Here is a 23,561-nt window from a genome sequence, read left to right as displayed (position 1 = left end):
GCTCGGAGTTGTACATGGTCGCCGACCAAGATCGCCCGCTTACATCCTTTGGTCAGCGGGATCAAAGTCTCAGGTTCCGTCTGCTGAGAAGCTTCATCGACAAGAACGATGTCGAACTTCTCGTTTCGCAGCAGGCCAAGAGCAGAGCCAACGCAAGTTGTGAAGATGAGTCGACTTGCCTTCACTCGTTTCTGAGCCGCACGGCGTCCGGCATGGCTTTCTGACAGGTCTTTACCGACCATGGCGTCGCAAGTGTAAGAACGGAGCTGAGATGCAACTTTGCGCATATCGGTCGCGACCCGCAGTGGCTCGACCAGCTTCGCACCACCCTCAGCGATGAATCGCTGTAGCGTGTTGTCTACTGCATTGTGGGTGGGTGCGGTGATCAGGAATCGAGACTTTGGGAAGGTCGCGAGCATGGTCTTGAGTATTGCCACGATGGTAGACGTCTTTCCTGTGCCTGGCGGACCCCACAGGAACGCCAGTGGACATTGTAGTGCCGCATGGAGTGCCCTCCTCTGACTGTCGTTGAGATTTTTTGTTTCGACATCGATGGCACGTTCAATTGGGTCATTTGGCAGATCGACGGTGATCGGCCCTGGTTCTCCGACCAAATGGTAGTATAGACCGCAGCAGTCTCGTTTGGTGCCGTAGAAGGATTTGGTCGCATCGAGCATAGCCTTGCTGGTCGCGAATGAACCACAGTTTCTGAATTTCCACGAGCAATCTTCGAGGTATGGTGGAGTGTGGCCGATGCACCGAAATGACGCAGAACCCTGATCGGAGGTAATCACCACGGCATCCATGGTATACGGTCTTTCCACGGGAGCATTTCTAGGCGGTCCAGAAGCGACGAATCGCACATGATCGCCTGCTTTCGGTGGCCCTTCTGGAATGTCGATCCGAAGTGTGGTCTTGACGACCTCGAATCCGTCGTGTCGCCCATCCGGATGCAGCTCCAAGTTATGCTGAGACATCTTGCTATCGCTACTAGCCTCGTCGATATGGTCCAGCGCAATTCCCATCAGATGATTAGTGATTTGATGTATTTCCAGTGGTGATCCAGCCAGCAATCTCGATAACTCAGGCTGTATACATTCGAGTAGCAGATCCAGAGCGACATCGGGCTGTCCCACAGCAAGGGCGATCAGCTCGACGAGATCTACGAGCTGCTGCAACGAGATCTGGTGCAGCTCCCGCAGAATGAGCTTGACGGGCGCTATGACGAACAACTGAAGGCGATTTGCGTCCAGCGCAAGCTCAGACAATACCTGTGGGAAGACTTGCAATGCCTCATCGGCGAGCGAAGCCTTCCGCTCCATCCACACTTCCGACTCGAGGAACAGTCGAGCCAGGAAATGGTACTCCAGTAGAACATTCAGCAGAAGACGTGTGAGCTCCAAGGCATCTATTGCGGCATTCGCCTCGTGAGCGTAGCGAAGCAACTCGGCGTAGGCCATATGGAGTCGTGTTTTCTCTCCCGTGCGGTTCAGCAAATGAAGCGCCAGTCGAACATGGCCAGGATCCACCATAGACTTGAGCGCGTGGAGATGATTGTCCCAGACGACGCTGCAAACGATAGGTGGCACCTGGTCTCGCGGCTCGGTTTCCAGAGAAGGCGCAGTATACTCCTTGGGGGGTGAGGCAAACAATGGCAGCTCTTCCTGTGTGTCCACATAACGCAGCCAAGCGTCGAGGAATCGCAAAGACTCCACATCACGATTGCTGATAACGTAGACCTCTGCTGCCTGTATACCGGCACGGATCATACGGCCCACATGAAGTCTGATCGGCTCACTGATCTTGTTTAAGGCAACACTTGCTCGGCAGTCGTAATTCTCTCCCGCAAGGAGGGTCTCCTCGTGTTTTCTCCGTCTATCGCCTTTGCTGCCGATGTCGGTCATTTTTGTCAAGTTTTGTGGACCTCTCTGTAAGTAGACGAACGTGTTCCCCCGCTTCTGTTCGTACAGCTGGAAGACGCCATCGTCGTGGAACAGCCTCGAAGTAGACTTTGTTGCTGTGACACGGTAGTGCGCTGAGTCCGATCCCGCGCTGCGAGGCAGTGCAAAGACTCGGACAGAGTCTGAGACCTCAACTTCGCTGGCTTTGGGGATTTTCTCCGGTACGTATATCATCAGAACAAGGCGTTCGTCCGCTTGGATGACGATGAGCTTCTTATGAAAGTTCTCTAGAACACGGCCGGCGGTGCCCATGAACTGTCCCATGCGATCCGATGACGAGCTGAAGACTTGTTTCCAATGCAGACGGTGGTCGTCCAGCTTGAAATTGACCAGCTCTTGAGGATGGACAAGGTCTGATTGTAGCAAGCCATTGCGGACAAGACCGGGTAGATGCTTTTCTTGTGGTAGTATATCCAGCAGCCACAGTCGTTGCTCATCGCTTAGAGCAGCGTAGTTGAAGTATGGAGTGTACTCAGAAAAGCTGAGGCGCTCTTCGTTACACCTCTTGAAGACCAGCTGGATGAGCTCGAACTCCGACAAAGCAAAGTCTTCGCGGCTTGAGATGAAGTCTAGCAGATCGCCCGAGACGTTTTCGAGAGAGGTCTTCGCATCTATCAATGTGCCCGCTTGCCGAACTGCATCTTCGTGCAGCAGATCAAGGACGAACGTCGGACCGTCTTTTGCTGGTTCCGGTGGATCCTCGAGATTTGAGGGGACTTGGATGCGATTGCCATCCACGCATTGCGAGAACAAACGATTGAGCTGCTGGCACTCAGAACTCAGCGGGCTTCCAAGTCTAGCCCACTTGAGGTACAGATTCTTGACCCTGCCCAGTGAAGCATTGCTGTACTGAGCGAAGAACTCCGCCCTGCTGTCTCCGTCGATCTCTCCAAACTCGATCCGCTCTTGGCCTCCCGGATACGCTGCTGGCTGAGCCACCGTACGAGGAATGATCTCCGGATCCCACGTGACGAAGAACTTGTCGCCGTCTAGGTCTCCGCCGGACATGAGATCTGCGCTGGGTCTCTTGCCCGTAGTAGGAAACACGATGCAGTCCGTGAGGTGCGTCCAACTTGGTATATCCACGACTTCGAACTTTTGAAGGTCTCCGGGATGCAAACATGGATTGCGAGTGACCAGAACCTCTGTATTGACGATCGTCCTTGCCTGGCCGCTCTCGTGATCGGTGATTCTGACGAAACATGTTCCCTCGCGTAGCTTGCCATGGCCATCGCTTGTGCCGGATGGATCACAAATTCCGAACAGTAGCCTAGAGTCTCTGATAGCGATCCGGCATCTCTGCTCGTCTCTTTTGTTGATCATCTTTTCCAGCTCGGCGTTAACAAGCTTGCGTATCGAAGCTTGAACGCTGTCTATTCCGCTCATCAGCAGCTTCTCGGCCAGTGCCATTTCGTTCTGATACGTCAGGAATTGGAAAGCCGTTTGTGCATTTCCGTTCAATGCACCTCGCAGTAGTTTGAAGGCGGCTTCCTGCTTTCGCAACAGGGCTTCCGTCGATATGCCGAGCGCGTGAAGGAGTAGGACAATCTCATCGTTGAGATATCCGAAAGCATAAGGCTACTAGACCATCAGCTTCACACAGCACCATAGTCTGCAGCAAGATATACGCACCTTTGAGTAGTCCACCACCGAGAATGAAAGATCGTTGGCATCGGTGAACTTCCGCATCGAGCTTCTGAACTGTACCTGGATCTTCCCACGCAGCTCTGGGCTCAAAGTAAGTACACCTTTGTAGCCCCGGTATCGTATCTGGTACACAGCAGGCAGGTATCGCACATTCCGAAAGACAATGTTTCTCTTCCGCGCAACTTCTTTTGCAAAATCCTTGGCGATGCGTCCGCATCCATCCGTGAAGGTATAGTCCTTCCGCGAGATGTCGTCAATATCCTCGCAACGCTGAGGCTTGAGTTCAAGCGCCACTTCCGCACTGGAGAACAGCAGACCAATTCGTTTCGCCTTCTTAGCCGCTGTCTTGAGCCTCGAGAAATCGCCCAGGGCTTCGACCTTCCTCGCAAGATCATCCTTTGAGCTGGCGTACATGTAGCAGGAACGAGACTTCGTCTGGCTATTGCTGTGGCCGAAAAAGTGGTATTGTACGCCGTTGAGGACGACTCCTGTCTTCAGCAGCTTGGCGATGTAGCCAGCTGACTCTCTCGCCGTTGCAAATCTGACATCTTGGTCGCCTGGCGACAATGGGAGCCGGAGCTTGAAGTCGGCGAATGACAATAGAAGAAGCTTGTGAGCAGGCTCATTTCGAACGATTCTGTTCGAAGCAGGTGTCTCGAGTCGGAGAGATGCATCTTGTTTGTCCCTCGTAGACACGAAGCTGATCACCTTCACCTTGCCGGCACTATCCAGGGTGTTTGGTGCGGGCAAATTTGGGACCGTGTATTCCCACGCAGCGTCTTTGAGGTCGAAAGCGTCTTGTAGACACCGCTTGAAGGTTTGAAGGCCTGCCATGAACGAGGTCTCAGCACAGTCTGTCCGTCGCCTTCTGTACGATGGTGAGTCGAGGTGTCCAGATGTTTTTTCGTTTGTGCTTCTCGGTCAGCGGTTTGCTAGCCTTGCAGATATATGCATGTATGATGCATTTCAATATCCAATCCCTGGTGCCCAGCCTGTGATGTGACACAAGTCACGCATTGTACTTTGTCGCCTGCTCAAACGCTTCGTCTTACTCTTCACGATGTCTCCTACTCATTCGCATTAACAATGCCACCGCCGAGAAACATTTACATCGTCGGTGCGCCATGCACCGGCAAAACAACGATTCTTCGCGCCTTGCAGGATCACTACGCGATCACAAAAGATGCGTGCACCTTCAGTCGGCCGACATACATCAGCGAAGTCGCACGACGACTACTGGAAACTCTCCATATCAGCAGGGACGATATACCAAATTCTCCTGAGAAGTGCTTCACACTCCAGGAAGCCATTCTCCATGCTCAGTACCAAGTCGAACAGGAAATCGAAGGCAACGAATTCAGCTCATGGTACATCTCCGACCGGTCGGGCCTGGATCCCATAGTATTCGCGCAGCTTTACGTTGGCGTGGACGCCGCGGAAAAGCTGTTGGCCTCTTCTCACTGGAAGGCGCTCGAGGCGAAGATGAAGCATGGCTTGGTCGTCCTGTGTGAGTCGGGCTGCAGCTGGTTGAAAGACGATGGAGTCCGGCTGGTGCCCCCAAACTTGACGGAATGGCTTCGTTTTGATGAGGCCTTCAAGCAGCTTTTTGAGGCAAGAGGGATCCAGTATGTTCTTGTGCCAGCGGCGTTGACCGATATCGGGCAGCGGATTGAAACGATCTTGAGACATCACGTTCCGATCTGAGATGATGCGAATACCATCAAGCTGAAGTCGACTACCGTATGCTCGAACGGAGGATTGGGTTTTGGCCGACAGATCATCCTTGGATGAACAACGATTTGTGGCTCTCTGTGTAATTGTCAGAACGACGCGGCTCCGGAAGATGAGGATGAGGAGCGAGCGAGGGGGTGCTTTCGAACATTCGTGTATTACAGATATGGTATCGCTCGCCCTTTCATCGCAGCAGGACCTCCCAGTGTGAACATTGTTCCCGACAACATCGCGCAATTGTCGTTCACTGCCGCACTCGTTGCCGTCCCACCCCACCTCATGCATTGATGTCATAGCCGCCGGTATGCTTCCATCCATCCCGGTCGTATGCTTGATCCTAGCCCGTCTCGATGCCCAATGATGCCCTATCTTACATCCCTCGTCGTGTTCGTTCAGCATTGTATCCGTCGTGCGGAGTAAGATGTTCGTACTTTGTCGCCGGCCTGTAGTCAGGCGGGAGGGCGACGCAGCATCGAGCTCGCAGGCCAATGGCCAGCTCCTGGATCTCGCGGCCGCGGTGAGGAGAGTTCTTCAGCAGAGCGATTCGCCTCGCGCATGTCGTCCATGCCGCAGAATAATATGCGTGCTTCATAGTGCGTCGCACCTCACGCTCTGTGTGCTCAACCATGGCTAATCACCACCCGCGCGCCCTCTTTACCCAAAACTCCTCTTTCCTTCTCCTTCATCGCCTTCGGACTCCGATCTCTTCCTTTCTTTCTGCTCAAGAATCCCAACATACCCGAAGGTCGCTCCGTCCGCCGCTGCTCATCCTGAGGCTGCGCGACTAAGCTTTGACTCTGATTCGCCATACTCGTCCAGCTGCCTTGCTCGTCGAGCACCACTTGCACGCCTCCAGCCATCGAGACACTTCGAGTGGACCCTCGCGGCCGCGGTGCATTCGCCGATCCCGATCCGGTCACTGGAGGCGCAGCGGTGAAGTTCCGAGGTAGCTCTTTGAGTTCTGAACGTTCGTTAGGTAGGAATAATTCGTTCATACCAGTGGTTGTGGGTGCAGCTGGGAAGTCGAGTGTCGTGGCATGTAATGGCGGCGAGCCTGAGGGAGATTGTGTTGATGATCTGGTGTAAGTGGCGCTGCCAGGTGTCGCGGAGCCCGAGATCGGAATCGACCTTTGATTTGCTGTCTGTGGTCTTGCACGATTGCTCGCTTGTTTGGGCGAGCTCTTTTCACTTTTCGTCGCACGTCTTTTCGACCTTGGGTCGGCGTCCCGGGCCACGGCCGGTACCGGGTCTCGATCGTGTGGTAGAATTGTATAGTTGAATGGCTCAAACATGGTTTCGATCATCCGATGAAGCTCATCCGCTCTGATCTCCTGCTGTGTTGCGTCTTCTCTCAATTCAGCTCGCGGTTTCTGTCTTCGCGCTCGAGCTTCAAGTGGTGCTTCCTCCAGTAATAGCTCTTCCAGATCATACGTCGCATCGAAGTTCGTCTTCTCGCTTGAAGGACAGAACACCGGCTCGTACTCCTTCCTCTCCAGGGCGTCAAAATTGATGTCTCTGAAGAAAGGATTGTCAGTGAATGACTCCCAGCTGGCAGCTCCTATTCGCAGGCTCTTGTTCTTTTCTAGTAATGAGCTGATGGCATGAAGGCAAGGCATGGAAACAGCAGGCGATGTGACGGGAAACGGTGGATCGGCCTTGACAATGGAGGCGGCGAGTGCATCATGATGGTTCGCCTCGAACGGTCGCTTGTTGTAGATGCATTCGTAGAAAAGAACACCGAGTGACCACCAGTCTGGTTCAGAATAGTAGCCTCGACCGCTGTAAACTTCAGGAGCCAGATAGGCCAGTGTGCCAGACTTGCTGGTGAGCGGCTTTCCAGGTGTGAGGTCAGAAGCAACATTGAAGTCTGCTAAATGGACATGACCTTCCGAATCCAGAAGAACATTGTCCGGTTTGACATCTCGATGTACAATGCCTTGCTTGTGAATATATCGCAGTGCGCATCCGAGTTCAGCAATCCAGAAACGGACAGCCTCTTCTGTAAAGGTCTTGCGCGAAATGTGAAATCGGAGGTCTCCACCGTTCATCAGATCCACGACGATGTACAGATATTCCATATCCTGAAAGCTGTAGCGAAGATTGCACAAGAAAGGGTGGTTCAAGTGTTCCAGCATCCTCCGCTCGCGTATAATGTTGCGCACGCTCTCCGACCGTACCACCTCATCTTTCCTGATATATTTCAGCGCAAACGTCAAGCCTGTGTCCTTGCGTTCCACGATTCTGACTTTTCCAAAGGCGCCTTTTCCCACCACTCGCAACAGTCGAAAGTGATTGAGGTTGACCTCATCCGTCAAGACGATGTTGGAGTTGGAGTTTCCCATTTCTGGTGACCGAAGTGAAAGGCAGAGGATGCAGACCAGATCGGACTATCACTGCATGGTGCGTCGTGGCCGCGAGCGTGAGGGATCGGCGGCCAGCAGTCTCCCGTCGTTGTGAAAGACTCCGTGTGTGACCAGGTGCGTGGGATTCCTGTGCTGCTTATGAGGGCGCTGTGCGAGGTGCTCGCGGAGCGCGCGCACTCGATGCCGGCGAACGTGGTGTCGTGGTGGGTCCAAGGCGCCACGTGCAACAAGGGCTCGTTTCACGCAAACGTGGTCGGCAGTGCGGTGCAGTGCGATCGTGTATACCGTTGCACAATGGCTGCAATGTGGAATGGTATGCGGAGGAGCACCGCCAGGAAAGCAGCTTCCACGTGCGGAGGTGAGGTTGCGGCTGCGGTGTGTGACAGGATGACGTTCGTTCGGGTTCGTGCAGATGACCGGGTTAGGATCGCCAAAGGACCGGGAGGGGGTGTGGACGAGGAGGAGGTGGTGGTGACGAAGGCGAGCAAGGAAGAAATTACGAGGGAGGGATGTAGGAATGGTAGGCATTAATTAGGTTTTTTGGGTGAAGTGAGTGAGGTGAGATCGACGCCGTAGACTCCTCAGACTGACTGATGCGAGTGTCCCGTCCGACTTGCGCTCTCGTGTTTCAATTTCCTCTCACATCCTCCTTATCTGAATGACAAAGGTTGAACATTGCTCCTTGCTCGCTGCCATACAGTCGTATGTCCATTGTTTGCTAAGAAGTATCCGCATTATTGCCTGATGGTCACACGCTAGAACGCCATGGCGCCCGGAACGATGCTCTCACACCGTCCTCTCGCCTGCACTCGGATCCGCCCTTCGTTGCAAATTGGGACCTGAGGACCATCTCCTTGCGGTTCACAAGTTCCGAGCTCCAAGACACTCCATGGCCAGCACGCATATCCAATGCTGCAGTCCGAAGCATCAAAATTGCCAGCGGAACTCGGAAGGCGACGTAGCATTGAAATGACGACCGGCGCTTCGAAAAAACAGACGAACGTGATTACCACCCGTCCTGCCGCTCAATGGCATACGAGGTAACCGCGAACGGCTAACGATCCTTTCCCACGTGGTCAGATCAAGCCTCTCGCGAAATGCGGCGATGGCCGACGAATAAGCACGCCCGTACCGAGAAAAAAAAACAGCTCCAGCTGCGCCGAGAGGCCCGAGAAAATATTTCTAGAAGCACCACTCTCCAACCTTATCCGAGACGTCCCGCCCTTGACACCACCGACTGACCCCCGACATGGACGTCTATGAAACACAATAATGCTCATCCGCTCACGCCGTCCCTCGCGAGAACAACCACAGAACACACCGGCTGTCTCTCTTCGCCGAGACAAAACGCCACCAAAGAGCTCTGTGTTCGTCAGCACAGGTAAGTTGTCTCAGAACAAGGCAGCAAATGGGATCCTATTCCGGATATGAGCGCAGCGCACGTCGAAAGAGCTCCCTCCCTTATTCAGGAATCAGGACAGTCAAAGCTCGCCTGGCAAGAGTTGAACCGCTTGCCATCATGAGATGAGCTTCTTATCGATATGGAGAGTTCCCAGCTCCTCTAAATTCGCCCGCGCCGTATTTGTAGTCCATTCCTTTCCTGCCTTCGTGAGACTAACCAATTCCTCCTTCGAAACCCATGACAAACGCCCTGACTCCATCCTCGAAAAGCGCCTTGCTTGGGGAAGTGTGCCGTATTGCAGTCGAGCGAGCCGGCACTCAGACCTCATCCATCGTGCCCGCAGGCTCTTCGTCGTCATCGTCGTAGCTGCCAACGCTACTCATTTCGTCGCTATCGTTCGAGTCGCCGCCAGCGTCGTCGGCTGCATCCTTCGATGCGTATTTGGTCACGTATTCTGGTCCCTTCCGTCAGCCCAGTACTCCAGGACAGAACTCTTCAACACATCACCAACCCTTGACCTTCGCCTCATAGCCCTTCGGCTCCCTCATCATCAACGCAGCCGCCTCGCCATTCAATGGATCGGTCGGGTTGGGATATCGTAAGAGTTGCGGTAGGAAGACTTCGAAGATGTTGACCATGTCGTACATGGGTGACCAGGTCTGGTTGATCACGTCGAGACATACGCTGCCGGATCTGCGAACGGATGTCAGTCGCCTGTCATCGTCTGCGGCATAGGAACGTACAACTCGTCAATGTTGGGGTGGAAGATGCGGTTCACGAAACCGATGCTTGGGCTCTTGTAGGGATATTGGTCGGGTAGTTCGACGTGGATTTTCCAGAGTCCTCCTTCGAATGGAGCTTTTCTTGGGTCAGCTGGAGTCATGGCTGATGCGATTTCCAAGCGCACTCACTCTCCGTTGGCCCCTTGAATCTTACATAGAACTCTTGCCTGCAAGAAGGTCAGTTGATTATCCGAGGCTTGAGCTTGTACGCAGCGTGGCTTTGACGGACACTGTCGAGACAGGTCAGTCAGTGCAACAGTTCGCGCGAGTAGGATCGGCAGGACAACGGATGGTGAAGCGTACTGTTGTCATTGACCAGAGTCACCTCGTAGTCACTCATGAGCCTATCAGTAGTCAGACTCCCTGCCCCTCATACCGCAAAGCTCCTGAATATCTCACATCTTCATGACCTTCCAATGGTAGACAGGTTAGCCACATTGTTCGGTTCCAAAGTTCCGTTGTCCACATACATCTGTCTCGATTCTCCTCTTTGGACTACTCATCTTGCCGTCTGCTCCCCGAGTATGCGCTTTCTGAGTGTGCTCCCTGCGTGTGTTCGATTCCGCTTGGTTCCCACGAAGGCAATTCTTTCTGATATGGCTGAATGATCGTATTCGACGAGCTCGAAGGTAGTACTGCTGGCAGAAGAGGCAGTATGAGAGGCTCTTCGACAGTGATGCGCTTTGTCTCGGGCTTGGAGCGGGTGCGGTGTGATGGCTAGGTGGGGTAGTTACAGGTGTGGGTGGTGAACCGGTTGTTTGGCAAGAGGCTTGGATCGAAGATGGATCGCGAGGACACGATGTGGCAAGTTTGTGTCGCAGATGGAGTGAATAGGAAGAGCAGGATGAATGAGATAGACACCTTAATGAAGATACAGAGCTGATGCCATAGCTACGGAGGTGGACGCGTGATTGCGGTAGTTCTAGAGTCACCCGACGCATGCACGGTCGGAAACAGCCCCTCAGCCGACTTCGGCCGGCTCAGAAGTGCTTCACATTGATGGATGGGAAACGACATTTCAAGTTGCACCTTGTTGGCCGGATCAAGCAACTGACATGAGCACCATGCGTACGTCGAATGCGTTTGCTGTCACTGCATTCCTGATTGATACGGGGAGGGGTATCTTGACTTGAATTCACGTCGCTATACTTTTGACCGTGCTAGTCGCCTCTATTCGCACGGCTGTATATCTACAGGAACACTTCGAGGTTGATCTCAAGTGTGGACGTTGGGAATGGAAGGTCGAAGTGCTTCAGCACAGTCGGATGCAGAATGCCAAAGGTGCCGATGCGCGCGGGTGCACCACCGTCGAGGGACAGCATGATGGCAGCGGCGTGGCCAGCGAGGTAAGTTGAATCTTTCAGTATGGTCAGCAATAATCTTCCCGACACAGCTCGAAATGCAGGCAACTCACTCTCAACCTCCTCAATCCAGTACCTCTGCTTATGCGTCACCTTCTCCCGATCCTCCGCTTTCTCAATGAACTTCGCCCGTAGCATAAGCATGATGCGGTCCATCAATCCATGCACCTGCTCGAAACCACTGCTCTTGCCGTACCACGCCGCGGCGAAATGCCGCTCGTTCCGACTGCGACGCTCCAAACTCTTGTCCTGATAACACACATCCGCGACCTCGAAGATCTTCATTGGCACTGCGTGACGACGATTCTCTCGGATCGTCTTTAGTAGGCCAGGGATCAAGGAGGTCCGCACGATTTGGTACTCTGCGGTCTTGGGGTTTGCCAGACGCACGGCGAGCTTATCGTCGGGTTGATTTAACCAGGCATAGTTTTCGTCGTGGCTGCAGAGGATCAAGGGCATGACTTCGCTCCAGCCGGCCATGGCGGACTCTTGACGGACAATGTCGCCAAGCTTGTTGATTGGAAGAGCGGCTGCGGTTGAGCCGGAGGTACTAGGGAAGTTTTGGGGGAGGTTGTTGAAGCCGTAGGCCACTGCAGCATCTTCCATGATGTCTGCTTGGTGGAGAATGTCGGCGCGGGTTACCGGGATGTCGATATCGAGCACATCGGAGTCGGTCGTGGAAGGCTTTGCGGAATGACCCATCTTCTTGAGGAGCTCGCACAGATTCTCTCGTGACTCGGTCAGGCCGCAGACGGAGTTGATGAAGCTGGAAGAGGCTTGCGTGGCGCGAGGTGTCAGGTCCGGTGTGTCTCGAGATTCTCCATTGTGAGCTGAGATGATCTTGACTGGCTCAATGGTGAAGGGCTCCGCACAATATTGCGAGAACATGGATACGATAATATTATTGACAATTTCCAGTTTTGTCTTGTCTGTCGCTGTTATGTCGATGAACACGTTCTTCGTGTCGAGAGTGATCTTGGAATGGTTGCTGTTGATGATGGGTGGTAGGGAGAGTACTGTCCGGTTCTTGTCGTAGATGATGGGGTATACGGGTGAGTCGCGGATGATGTGCAGGAAGCGTGAGAGGTGCTTGTCCTTCTCGTAGAACTCCATCATCTCCTTGCCGTTCATGACCTTTGTCTGGTTGAGGGGTGCAAAGCTGATCTCCTCTGGCGCAAGAGCCTCGTACGAGAATGGACCCTCGATCGTGTCCAGATCGTGAGTGCCGATCGAGACGAGTGTTCGCTGCCGAGCCAAGTTTGCGTGGAGCTTGTCTTGGAGGGCGATGAACGAATCGTAGCGTGCTTTGTCGAACTTGATATTACGCAAGATAGCACAGGAGAAGTATGGCCGTATTTTCGATGTGCTCTCTTGAATGGTCACCGTCTGAAGCTCGCCTGAGGGTGGTGCTGCCAGACGGAACTTTGGCATTTCTTGACGTCCCAAGAAGACATTGAGGTTCATGGCGATTCCCTCGAAGCAAAGCATATCATAGCGATTGGCAGGAATCTCAATCTTCAATTGAGGTCGCTCCTCCACGCCATCTACGATCGGTCGCTTGTGCTCGGAGGTGTCCTCGTCAAGCTCAATGCCGAACTCGAAGCACAGCTCATCGAACTCATCCTTGGTGTATTCCTTGCCCAATGCCTTATATAGGTCCTCCTTATCCACCGCAATGGTCGGCATATTTGCTCGTGTGTTGTGCCTCACAACGCGCTCGATATGGCTGTCCCTTCGACACCTCTCCGACGTTCTCTTCTCTTGTGGGATGACTTTCTTGAATAGTCGCCTCGGTGATCGCACTTCTGCTTCAGAATATTGCTGGACGGGCGGATCTGTAAGCAGAGAGCCAGTTGGATCCTCAAGTCGAGTATCCGTTGGTTAGTTCCAGTGGTAGCTGTTGCGTTGTGCCGTCTGTCGCCGTGACTCTGAAGTCCAAATCTTTTGAGGTTGTTTCATTGTTCACGCTATGGTCCGCCGTACTTGCAGCTCCACAGAAACCGAACAGCTTCAGCCAGATTTGGCTCGGGCTTTACAACATCATCGCCCAACAACACCACACATACCGGCCTCTTTCACCCTCGCCAACACGACGAACGCATTCCGCTCCACCGAAATCGACTTCAGCATCTGGGTGAGTATCTTTGCCAGATCACGTGTGCCCTCAGATGGACACAGGCGACCGTGATGCCTTGCTCCGCTGCAGGTACCGCGCTGTAAACCTTGTCCCATACACAGAACGGACCCCCACCCGCGCCGCATACACTGCCACAGACCACTTGTGCCCGTGACAATTCGTCGGTATAGCATCGCTGACACATGTTCCGCGATTAGCCTGCGACCTCCCCCCACCCAGCGATCAATCACACTCGTATTGCGACGCCGCAAGTTCACCGGCCACACATCCCATCGAGGGCCTGCCATCGGGCCATCCGTTCCTTACCCGCCTCACGACCGACGACAATAGAGCAAACATGGACGAGCAGGGTCAGAATGACGAGTTGTACCCCATTGCCGTCCTCATAGATGAGCTGAAGGTATGCATGCGCCCTGAAGGGAGGATTCACACATATTTTCGGAGCGGACATTGACACACCTCGACAGCACGATGATGTCCTTTTACGATTGAACGCCATCCGCCGACTGTCAACGATCGCCCTCGCGCTGGGCCCAGAGCGAACCAGAGACGAATTGATTCCCTTTCTTGATGGTGCGCCATGACTCGTGTTGCCTTGAGAGAGATGAGCAGGAGCTAACACACACCGCAGAGTCCGTGGAAGATGAGGATGAGGTCTTGACTGCTCTCGGAGACGAGCTGGGGAATTTTGTCGAGTACGTTGGCGGTCCTGAGTACGGACACGTGCTCCTTTCTCCCTTGGAGAATTTGGCAACCATCGAAGAGCCATTGGTTCGCGACAAGGTATATTCTTTTACAGCGTCTTCGAAAGAGGCATCGCAGCTGACCATTTCAGGCCGTCGAGTCTCTCAACAAAATCTGTGACCAGCTTTCCCAGCAGCAGGTCGAGCAGTACTTCATTCCATTGACAATTCGCCTGTCAAAAGCCGATTGGTTCACCTCGAAGATCTCAGCCACCGGGCTGTACAACACACCATACCAGCATGCAACCGCTCAGTCACAAGAAGGTCTCCGCCAGCAATTCTCTCAGCTCGTTCACGATGATACCCCAATGGTCCGCAGACAGGCCGCCAACAACCTCGCGAAATTTGTGAAGAGCATGCCGGCAGCCATTGTCATTGAGGACATGATCCCTCTTTTCCAACATCTCGCTGGAGACGATCAAGATAGCGTGCGTCTGCTCACCGTGGAGGTCCTGATCGCGATCGCCGAAGCGGTGCCAAAAGAGCAACAATCTAGCCATGGTGTCTTGCTCGCTGCGCTCCGCAGCCTGTTCGAGGACAAGAGTTGGAGAGTGCGATACATGGTGGCAGACAGATTTGAGAAGGTCGCAAAGGCAGTTGACGATGAAGTGATTGCACGCGATTTGGTGCCAGCCTTTGTCAAGCTTTTGAAAGACACGGAAGCAGAGGTTCGCAGTGCGATTGCTGGACAAATACCCGGTGAGTCCATGGCATGCGCAGAATCCGTGCAGGAGTGTATTGCTGACTTTTGTAGGTTTCTGCCAACTTGTCGACCGCCAGGCACTCCTCAGCGAGATTATGCCTGCCGTGGAAGACCTCGTTACGGACTCCTCGCAGCATGTTCGCGCCGCGTTCGGAAACCAGATTAGTGGTCTGGCTCCAATTCTCGGCAAGCAGGAGACGACGGAGCATCTCCTTCCTATGCTCCTCCAGATGCTCAAGGACGACTTCCCGGACGTCCGCCTAAACATCATCTCGAAACTCGAGCAGGTCAACAATGTTATTGGCATTGAGCTCCTCTCTCAATCACTGTTACCGGCCATTGTCCAGCTCGCAGAGGACAAGCAGTGGCGCGTCAGACTTGCTATCATACAGTACGTGCCTCTTCTGGCCTCCCAGCTGGGTGTGGAGTTCTTCGACGAGAAGCTCAGCAGTCTCTGCATGTCTTGGCTCGGAGACACGGTCTTCAGCATCCGTGAAGCCAGCACACAGAACCTCAAGAAGCTCACTGAGGTCTTTGGTGTCAAGTGGGCAAGCGAAGCCATTGTTCCGAAGGTCGCAGCCATGGCCGAACATCCCAACTACCTCTACCGCATGACAACCTGCTTCGCCGTATCGGTGAGTTGGACCATCATCCATAATCACCGCTCTTCTCGCTAACAATGATCCAGATCCTCGCTCCTGCCCTCTCTCTACCCGTCATCGCCCAATCCGTTCTCCCCATTCTGGCGCAGCTTGTCGCCGACCCAATCCCCAACATTCGCTTCAACGTTGCCAAGTCATACGCCGTGCTTGTCGACATTCTCAAACGCCTACCCGACGATGAGACCTCCACGATCGCCGCGTTAGAGAAGGAATCCTCTTCGACGTTTCCAGGAAGCGAACGCGGAGCACAGCTTATTCGCGACGAAGTCATGCCACCGCTCGAGAAGCTCATGCAGGACGATGATGTCGATGTCAGGTATTTTGCGACGACAGCGAGCAAAGCGTGGACGGATACCCAAGACAACGCCATGGAGACTTAGGTGGTCGTGGCCGCGGTGCCGAAATGGAACACATGGCAAATGGACGAATTGAGCATCGAGATCGCTTCATAGATGGCTACATTGATTGTGGTATATCAACCAGTCTGTGGGACAGGGAAATGGCCCTCGTGCTAGGATGCCAGGAACAGCAGGAGATGGTGCCACGCATCTTCGGAAAAGACGCGAGGCATGATCTGTTGCGTGTCAGGTTACATTGCGCTTGTTGGAGCAACGATGCGCTAATACGAAAAGATACCAATCAAATGATATCATGCTTCGGTTTTATGGATCAGCACCGCATTGTCAGCTAACCTTCAGTGGTCTTCTCAGCAAAGACGCCTGGTCCCGCTCGTTTTCTACACTATCATACACATTGCGCGTTGTCGAAATATCTCACTCCTTCAACTTGAGATGATAAGTCGCCAACTGCCCCTCCGTCAACCTCGTAGGACTCTTGACCAACAAATCCTCCCCTCTGCCACTCTTTGGGAAAGCAATCACATCCCTTACCGACTCCCGACCCAACATGACCGCCACCAGACGGTCCAACCCCAACGCAATCCCCGCGTGCGGCGGACACCCTGCCCGCAGCACATCCAACAAGTGCCGGAAATCTTCCACCCGCTCGTCGCTCATCTGCAGGATGTCCCGCATTATGTACTCTTGCACGGCCGCGTTCTGGATGCGCTGAGACCCGCCGCCGAGCTCGACGCCGTTGAGCACGAGATCGTAGTGGGCGGCTTTTGCTGAGAGGGGATCGGAAGGGAGCAGGGCGAGGTCTTCGGCGGAGAGTGGCGCGGTGAAGGGGTGATGAGTTGCAGAGAGGCCGGCGGATCCGCCTTGGCCGGGTTCGGAGGCGGAAGTGGAGGATGGAGTGAAGAGTGGGAAGCTGGTGATCCAGGTGAAGGCGAAGCCGGTAGGAGCTGGGAGGAGGGATGCTTTCATGGCGGCTTTGTGCAGGGCGAGGCGTAAATTGCCGAGTGGAGTGGAGCCGCCGGTGGGAGGAATATTGGGCCGGGCTTGCAGGACGATGAGGTCGCCGTCTTCAAGGGAGAGAGTTTCTTCGAGGTATTCGGCTGCTTCGAAGCCGAAAGGATGAATACCAGACAGAGGTTTGCGGGAGTCGTAGATGAAAATGCCCGGTTGACCGTGAGGATTATTGATGAAGGGTTGCGCTTCTGGGGCGTCCATGAAGGCGGTGACGAAGTCACGGGTTTCTCTTGGGTCTTCGGAGATGGGAATCTTGAGGACTTCGACTGCTGGATCGGAAAGTGGACCGATTGTGCGGACGAGGGATACGGGAAGCATGTATTCGATCCGATGCATTTCTGAGCCAAGTCGTAAATCCGGTTTGTCGGAGCCGTACTTCGCCATCGCATCGTCGTAAGTCATTCGATCAAACTTGGTGGGCAAATCCGGAATATCGAGGTGCTCCCGCCAAAGTCTTCTGATAACGGACTCTATCACTGCCATCACATCCTCGCTGCTCGCAAACGCCATTTCCAGATCGACTTGGGTGAACTCGGGCTGTCTGTCCGCTCGAAGATCTTCATCCCGGAAGCATCTGGCAATCTGCATGTATCGTGGGATGCCGCTGCCCATGAGGATCTGTTTGTACTGCTGTGGACTTTGGGGTAGAGCATAAGCTAACCCAGGCGTCCGAGTCGGAACCAAGAATTCTCGAGCGCCCTCTGGTGTAGACTTGAACAGAAGTGGTGTTTCAATCTCGGCGAAGCCATGCTGATCGCAGAGCTCGTCTCGAATCGTGCGAGTGATATTGCTTCGAAAAAGGAGTGCCTCGCGTAGACTCCTCTCATTCCGAATTTGGAGATGGCGATGCTCTGGTGGGAAGACTGTGTCTGCTTCCATGATGATTGACTTCGGAAATGTGTTCAGTGGCGTGATCTGTTCGATCTTGACCTCGCAGCTTGTGATCAGAATTCGACCAGCATCCAAGGGATCACTGCTTTTCTTCGGTGCCTTCCTTGCCTTTACGATTCCAGATATGGCAACCGGCGTATGCTCTGCTACGTCCCGAAGCGTGCGGTGTGGTGTTTCACCTTCCCCTTGAGCCTCTGAGGCAGTGGAAACGAGTTGAACAGTCGACCGAAGGTGCATATCATGCAGCTCCGCAAACGTGAGGTTCTTCGAAGCATCTCGACGTGTCCCAATATATCCATGGAGCACGACTTGTGTGTCAAGCAATTGAGATACATCTTCGTTCAATGCTTTGAATGTGCAAGTTGCGGCGGGAAAGTTTAGCGCTTTCTTGTAATCCTCCAGAGCTTCCGGTAGTATTGATTGCTTGAAGGCATTGTCGGAGCTGTAGGATCGATTTCTTGTTTGAAGCTGAGCAACGGGAGGGACCCAGCATCGCCGGCTAGCAGTAAGGAAGGAGCGTGTTTGCCATGTTGACAATAACCGTGCAGTCTTGGACCGACAGCAACTCCGCAACAGCATCAAGACTTTGATGTCTGATCTCTTGCAAACATGTGATGAGAAAAGACTGTTCTTCATCGACCAAGCATATCTCGAAGTCATTGAAGACATGGATCCCCGTATGCTGACTAAGGCCACTTAGCGCGAATCCACAACTGACACTATTTCAGAGCTTTCACCACCGCAACAGACCTCTGCCTTCTTCATGAATCTCTCCTTTCAAAAAAATGTGGGTTATTGTGCTTCGACGTCAAGTTCCATTGCCATACTAATCTCTTCTCGCAGATGATGAAAGCCTAGAGTGTATCAGATGAGTTCTGTCTCCCGCCGTCCACCGTCTCCTCCGCTCTCCCTTCACCGGGCTCAAGGGCATCGGGTTTCGGTGCGGTGGGTAGCAGCGTGATCTCTGCGTTCGGCACACCCTTCTTGTTACTTAAACGGACGCGAAGAAAGGCATCTCTGACCCAAATTTTGAATTGCGAGGGATATCATTCACAAGAAGGAGAAATCATATGACAAGAATGAGGCACGGCCGTCAGATACGAGCCGCAGGTCAGGTCAATGAAACATTCTCTCTCTCCGACTCAATTGCTCAATTCATCGCTTCACCGTCTCACACCCGCAAACCTGAAGGCGCAGTCAAATGCGCGACCTTCACCGAGACGTCGAGTCACACCTATCTCGGCTGCTCACACGTTTCCGCGGCAGAAAGACCTTCCTTACTCAACAAGTTGCGGCATCACGTCCATGGAATCGCGACTGTAACAGTAAGAGAGACAATCTCAGCTTTCATTGCATTGCGTGTATCAAGATGGAAGCTTCTGTCTGCTTTCAGTCTTGATTGTTGTCCAACCCAATTTTGCTTGTGACAACATCCTGTTCCTTCCTCCAATCGACGTAATTTTTGTTCCTGCCTGTCCATCGTCTCTGTCCTGCCCGTGCCCACTCCTGTCTTGAGAGGGTTCTCTCAACTTCGTGGCTACGTGAGTGCGTTGTCGTGAATCGTCATGTCTATGATATCCTGTGAAGAATTTTCTACCCTTTTTTCGTGACTCCTGCCCCTCTGCATTTGCTTCGTCCCAAGGGCCGCCAGCGCATGCTTCTCTCTTCGTAACCCGTTTCTCTTCACTCACCTCAATCTTCAGCCGGCCCAGAACTGCTCGAAAACCATCGCTTCAGCTTGCTCAGCCTTGCGCTGGCCGAACTCCGCGTGCGGTCTCGGTTCCGTTTGTTTTCAGACTCATTCTTGTTGTCCGGAGTCTGCGGCGGTCTGGTGTCCTTGCTGGTTCTTGATGCCACGAAACTGTCATTGCGAGTGCGTTCATCGTCTGCAGAACTCAGTCTCATCGACGGTACGAGGACATCTTCTTGTAGTATTGATGGTGGGACAGTGGGCGGCTCGACTTCTGGTCTGTCTGCTAGCGGTATTGTGCCGCCGGCTGAGACGTAGCGTTGTCTGATGCTGGTGCTCTCTGGTCGTATTGGGAAGACGGCGGAGAGTGGATGAGCAATTGGGGAGCTCGGAGGGTCGGCGGTCGATTGCGAAGGGAAAAAGTCGGACATTGAATGGCGAGGCGGAGAGCTGGTAAAGCTCGTAGGTGCTGCGGTGACAGGAGCCTCGATCTCTGCGCGGTCGGACAGCTTTGCCGTGCCTCCGGCCGACACATACCGTTGCCTGATTGCGGGTCGAGGGTTGATGTAGTCTACAGGCGGATCTCTGGGAGCAGGCGGCGTCATTCTTGTGCGCCATTCGGCGAACTCGTTCTCGGGCGGCGCACGTGCTGTTGTAGTTGGGGTGAATTTGGGATATCTCCCATCGGTCTCGCCGCCGTACTGGCGAAGAGGGTCGTCACCCCGCTTGCCCGACATTTTGCGCGTTGTTGTTGGTGGTGGTGGTGGCACAAACGCTAGCTCGTTGAGAAATTCGTCTCTGCGCTGCGGCCGGATCTTGTCGATGCGTTTGCTCGTCGATTGGCTTGGTTTTGGCCACGCCCGGCCGGAGAGCTCGTCTGGCTGGAGTTGGATGACTATTTGATGTAAGGACAGTTCACCAGAGGAGAAGGAAATCTGTTGTTAGTGAATTTTCGTCTGGAGATACTTCTGTTCTCTTCTGCGGAAGCGCCATACTCCCAGCTCACCAAGTCTGTCGTCCGCGAATGAAAGTCTGCAGCTTAGCGGAGAGCAACTCGCCTGTTTCGGCGATACGAGAAAGGTTGCGTCTTGTCAAGTCGCCTCACCGCCGACCTTCTGAAGCTACTTCGTCGATCTGCCTCACTGCTGCCGCGGCGCAAAGGAAGGGAAAGGAAGAGAGGGCGAAGTACTGGGAAACGGGATGAATGTACTCACATTGCTCTTCTCCGAAAAGACGGTCGCGGTTAGCCATCTCGCGCGATGACCAGTTGCTTGGCTGCGGGTCGGTGTTGTCGAGAGCAGTCGGCGAAGGATGTCGCAAGATGTTGACTACAATCCCTCATATCGACGCATTCACTCTCCACTCGCGTTCTCGCCTTTACAATAGGCATATTGCCATATTGAAACAGTTCACTTTTATGTCAGTTCTAGAAGCGGGCATCATTGACTGAGAGACGGCGAAGTGGAGAGCATTCACTCGCTTGTGTCCGCCAACACGCCTCTCAAGTCGCAAGAACGCCATGCTTCCTCTTATGTGGATGAGTTCTACACTGGCGGCAGTAGAGTCCGTGACCATGGTGGCAGATGAAGGTATCGAGAGCAGCCCCGACGTATCGCCTGTCTCTCTGATGCTATCTCTGCGAACTGTGGGCCAGGCAGGGCAGCCACCATCACTCTTCAGCTCATAGCCGTGTTGCTCAGTCAATGTCTCCAGCTTGCTGTTCGACAAAGAGTATATCCACATCACTAGATCTCGAAGCTCTTCACGTTCTCGTGCGAACGGCCCTCGTGGCATCTTTCAACCTCGCAGCGAACGTAATCGGCGTGATCAAGCTTCACGGCAATAGTCGCGAACGGATATTCGACGCGTTTGTGGTGTGACGAAAGTCGCGGGACCAGCGATAAATTATGTTTAAGTACTTGGCTCAGAGAGGCGTCTTTAGTTTGGATCGCCAGCCTTGCATCGCGCCGTTTGGAGCCATCCTGATGGCTGAGAGTCGTTCTGGGTCAAGAGTAATCAACAAGAGACATCGCGTCCGGACGGAAGGGTGAGGAATTGACGATGTAGTCGATGATAGAGGAGACCTTCCTGTGAAGTGAAGTGAAGTACCGAGCGACGCCAAGACCCAATGCAACTCCACCTCCACCTTGAACTTGTGTTGCCTGTTTGACTTCCTCTTTCCCATGACATGAGTCGACGTGATGACAGATTTGGTCGCTCGACAGAAGAGCACGCCCATCGATCTACACCGGAAATAGCGATCGCAGGATTGAGTTGTACATGTCTTGATTTCGGACAGGGACCCCTCGCCGCGCTGGACATGGACCCCGAGCTAAATCCCCGCCCTCCTTCGAAGGCCTACCGTACCTTGTCCGCAGAAACGAGCACTTTCTATCGCGGCGCCCTAGGCAGCCTACATCTAGTAATCGGGTAACGTGCCTCGTGTAAAGGGGTCAGTCAAAACGAGCGAGCAAAACGACAACCAAAACTCGCAAGCATTCTGCGAGAAAACATAAGTCAGCGCATCCGAGATTAACGCGGAACCTCAAATGCTCTAATTTAAGCCATTTCGACAAGGGACCGCCTTTTTGAACAGCTGTCCACTTCGATGTGACAACACGCGGTGTATTCTTATACGCTGCTGACAGTCAGGGATTGCAAGACCGCGTCAGTATCCAGGAGACCTAGACGGCAGGCATATATTCGGAGCTATTCCTCGCTTTTGCGGCTTTTCCTCATTGCTCAGCGCGCCCTCCGCCATTACCACGTGCCGCAACAATCAGCTTCCTACCTGTCTCGTCAAAATGCGATACATCTTCGCTATCGCTCTCCACTCGGTCCTCGCGCTCGCGCTCAAGTATGGAACAGGTTGCACGTAAGTCTCACAATCAGCAAGTCCGCAGCTCGGTACGGAGTGAGCTCCTTCTCGGGATCCGTCCGCAGGCTTCGATCCGCATTCGAATTCCAGTTCCTTAACACAGCTGACGTTCCAAGACTATGCCATTGCTGTCATACGTCGATGACGGTACAACTTTCCGAATCAACACTTCTGGAGAAAGACTGATCAAGTTTCCAGTGGAAGGAGAAGTACATACCAGTCACCAACGGATACTGGCACACCAAGACAAACGTAGACGGAGTACCAAGCGTGTGTACTTGCCAACCACCCACTGCGCCAGATCACTTGGGTCGCGATCCCGTGAAGTCCGGATGTCTGGGGAAATGTCTTCCCGGGACTGGCTGAAAGTCTGCTACACATCTCAAGAGAGCTGTCGGTGGGAGAAGTGTCAGAGGAGAGGAGATCACCGCTGGACGGGGGCATGATGGTGCACAGGGACGAGTTCTATTTTGTTCCACAAGAAGACATACACCAACGACAACATGACGGTCGGACGAAGTTGTGGGGACAGCTCACCCAGCAGAGGTAGCAGGATACACGAGACGGCCGTGCAGGCAATATGCGAGGACATACCAAAGCGGACTGACAAACCTCGCTGTCTCCTCGGTTTTGACGCCCAAGAACATTTCATTGCAAGAGATTCTCAACCTCACAAGCCCCTTTCCTTCTTCAGCCCAGCTTTCCACTCCTCCAACGTGATGACTTTGTCTCCCAACAGCGTCTCGCCTTTCTCGAATCTGGTCTTCAGCACTGACACGATCATGGCTTCGTGAGAAGTATTGCACGACTTGACAGCAATTTCAAATGCCAGCAACGCCTCCCGGCATCCACGACGCTCGCAAAAGTCGCCGCAAATCAAGCAGCACATCATACCGTCCCATCGGGAGAGAGCCTCTCCACAAGGTCCATCGCAACATCCGCCGGCTAGTTCTTCGTCGATGTCATCTTCGCGCGGGTCCGCGAATGGGATTATCTCGGCACCATCCTCGTCCTGCTGTGTGAGCTTTGAGCTCACGTAAGCTGTCTTTATTTTCCGGTCGCCTTCGAGTATGGCAGTCCCATGCAGATACTCCCGGAGGGCATACATCGTGGCCAAGAACCTGTCCGTGTTGCCAAGTGCAAGGAAAACTCTGCTGCTGTCGAAGATGGCCGATTGATCACAGTGCTCTTCATGGTCTGGTGGATTTGGTTAATGGTGGTGGTTGGTGCGGTTACCGGT

The 23,561-nt window shown here is 53.6% G+C and overlaps 7 protein-coding genes across 7 annotated transcripts; 2 read left to right on the top strand and 5 right to left on the bottom strand.

Annotated features, from left to right (window-relative positions):
• Positions 1-4,694: 4,694 nt before the first annotated feature.
• MYCGRDRAFT_40192 (uncharacterized protein) lies at positions 4,695-5,312 on the top strand (the record flags this gene model as incomplete). The annotated part of the gene is made up of 1 exon (XM_003853438.1): positions 4,695-5,312. The coding sequence occupies one exon, from the start codon at positions 4,695-4,697 to the stop codon at positions 5,310-5,312; it is 618 nt and encodes a 205-aa protein (XP_003853486.1).
• A 647-nt stretch (positions 5,313-5,959) lies between these two features.
• MYCGRDRAFT_70929 (uncharacterized protein) lies at positions 5,960-8,209 on the bottom strand (the record flags this gene model as incomplete). Its single annotated transcript, XM_003852885.1, has 1 exon — positions 5,960-8,209. One exon carries the CDS (start codon positions 7,679-7,681, stop codon positions 5,960-5,962), a length of 1,722 nt encoding a protein of 573 aa, XP_003852933.1.
• A 1,140-nt stretch (positions 8,210-9,349) lies between these two features.
• On the bottom strand, positions 9,350-10,389 carry MYCGRDRAFT_70925 (uncharacterized protein; the record flags this gene model as incomplete). Its single annotated transcript, XM_003852884.1, has 6 exons — positions 9,350-9,558; positions 9,616-9,797; positions 9,848-9,962; positions 10,016-10,053; positions 10,174-10,249; positions 10,353-10,389. 6 exons carry the CDS (start codon positions 10,387-10,389, stop codon positions 9,422-9,424), a joined length of 585 nt encoding a protein of 194 aa, XP_003852932.1.
• A 687-nt stretch (positions 10,390-11,076) lies between these two features.
• On the bottom strand, positions 11,077-13,136 carry MYCGRDRAFT_99865 (phenylalanine--tRNA ligase subunit beta; the record flags this gene model as incomplete). The annotated part of the gene is made up of 2 exons (XM_003852883.1): positions 11,077-11,243; positions 11,301-13,136. 2 exons carry the CDS (start codon positions 12,931-12,933, stop codon positions 11,077-11,079), a joined length of 1,800 nt encoding a protein of 599 aa, XP_003852931.1.
• Positions 13,137-13,298: 162 nt separating this feature from the next.
• Positions 13,299-15,872, top strand: MgPP2AregA (MgPP2AregA, protein phosphatase 2A regulatory alpha sub-unit; the record flags this gene model as incomplete). Its single annotated transcript, XM_003853439.1, has 7 exons — positions 13,299-13,381; positions 13,582-13,784; positions 13,852-13,957; positions 14,016-14,167; positions 14,220-14,826; positions 14,882-15,465; positions 15,519-15,872. The coding sequence occupies 6 exons, from the start codon at positions 13,722-13,724 to the stop codon at positions 15,870-15,872; spliced, it is 1,866 nt and encodes a 621-aa protein (XP_003853487.1).
• A 393-nt stretch (positions 15,873-16,265) lies between these two features.
• Positions 16,266-18,518, bottom strand: MYCGRDRAFT_109040 (uncharacterized protein; the record flags this gene model as incomplete). The annotated part of the gene is made up of 2 exons (XM_003852882.1): positions 16,266-18,195; positions 18,472-18,518. The coding sequence occupies 2 exons, from the start codon at positions 18,516-18,518 to the stop codon at positions 16,266-16,268; spliced, it is 1,977 nt and encodes a 658-aa protein (XP_003852930.1).
• Positions 18,519-19,445: 927 nt separating this feature from the next.
• MYCGRDRAFT_92445 (uncharacterized protein) lies at positions 19,446-20,694 on the bottom strand (the record flags this gene model as incomplete). The annotated part of the gene is made up of 2 exons (XM_003852881.1): positions 19,446-20,338; positions 20,658-20,694. 2 exons carry the CDS (start codon positions 20,692-20,694, stop codon positions 19,446-19,448), a joined length of 930 nt encoding a protein of 309 aa, XP_003852929.1.
• Between the last annotated feature and the right edge of the window lie 2,867 nt (positions 20,695-23,561).

The sequence above is a fragment of the Zymoseptoria tritici genome, chromosome 4 (assembly GCF_000219625.1).
Source record: "Zymoseptoria tritici IPO323 chromosome 4, whole genome shotgun sequence".
NCBI lineage: Eukaryota > Fungi > Ascomycota > Dothideomycetes > Mycosphaerellales > Mycosphaerellaceae > Zymoseptoria > Zymoseptoria tritici.
Note: the sequence above shows the minus strand (reverse complement) of the source record. Positions and strands in the feature narration are given on the sequence as shown.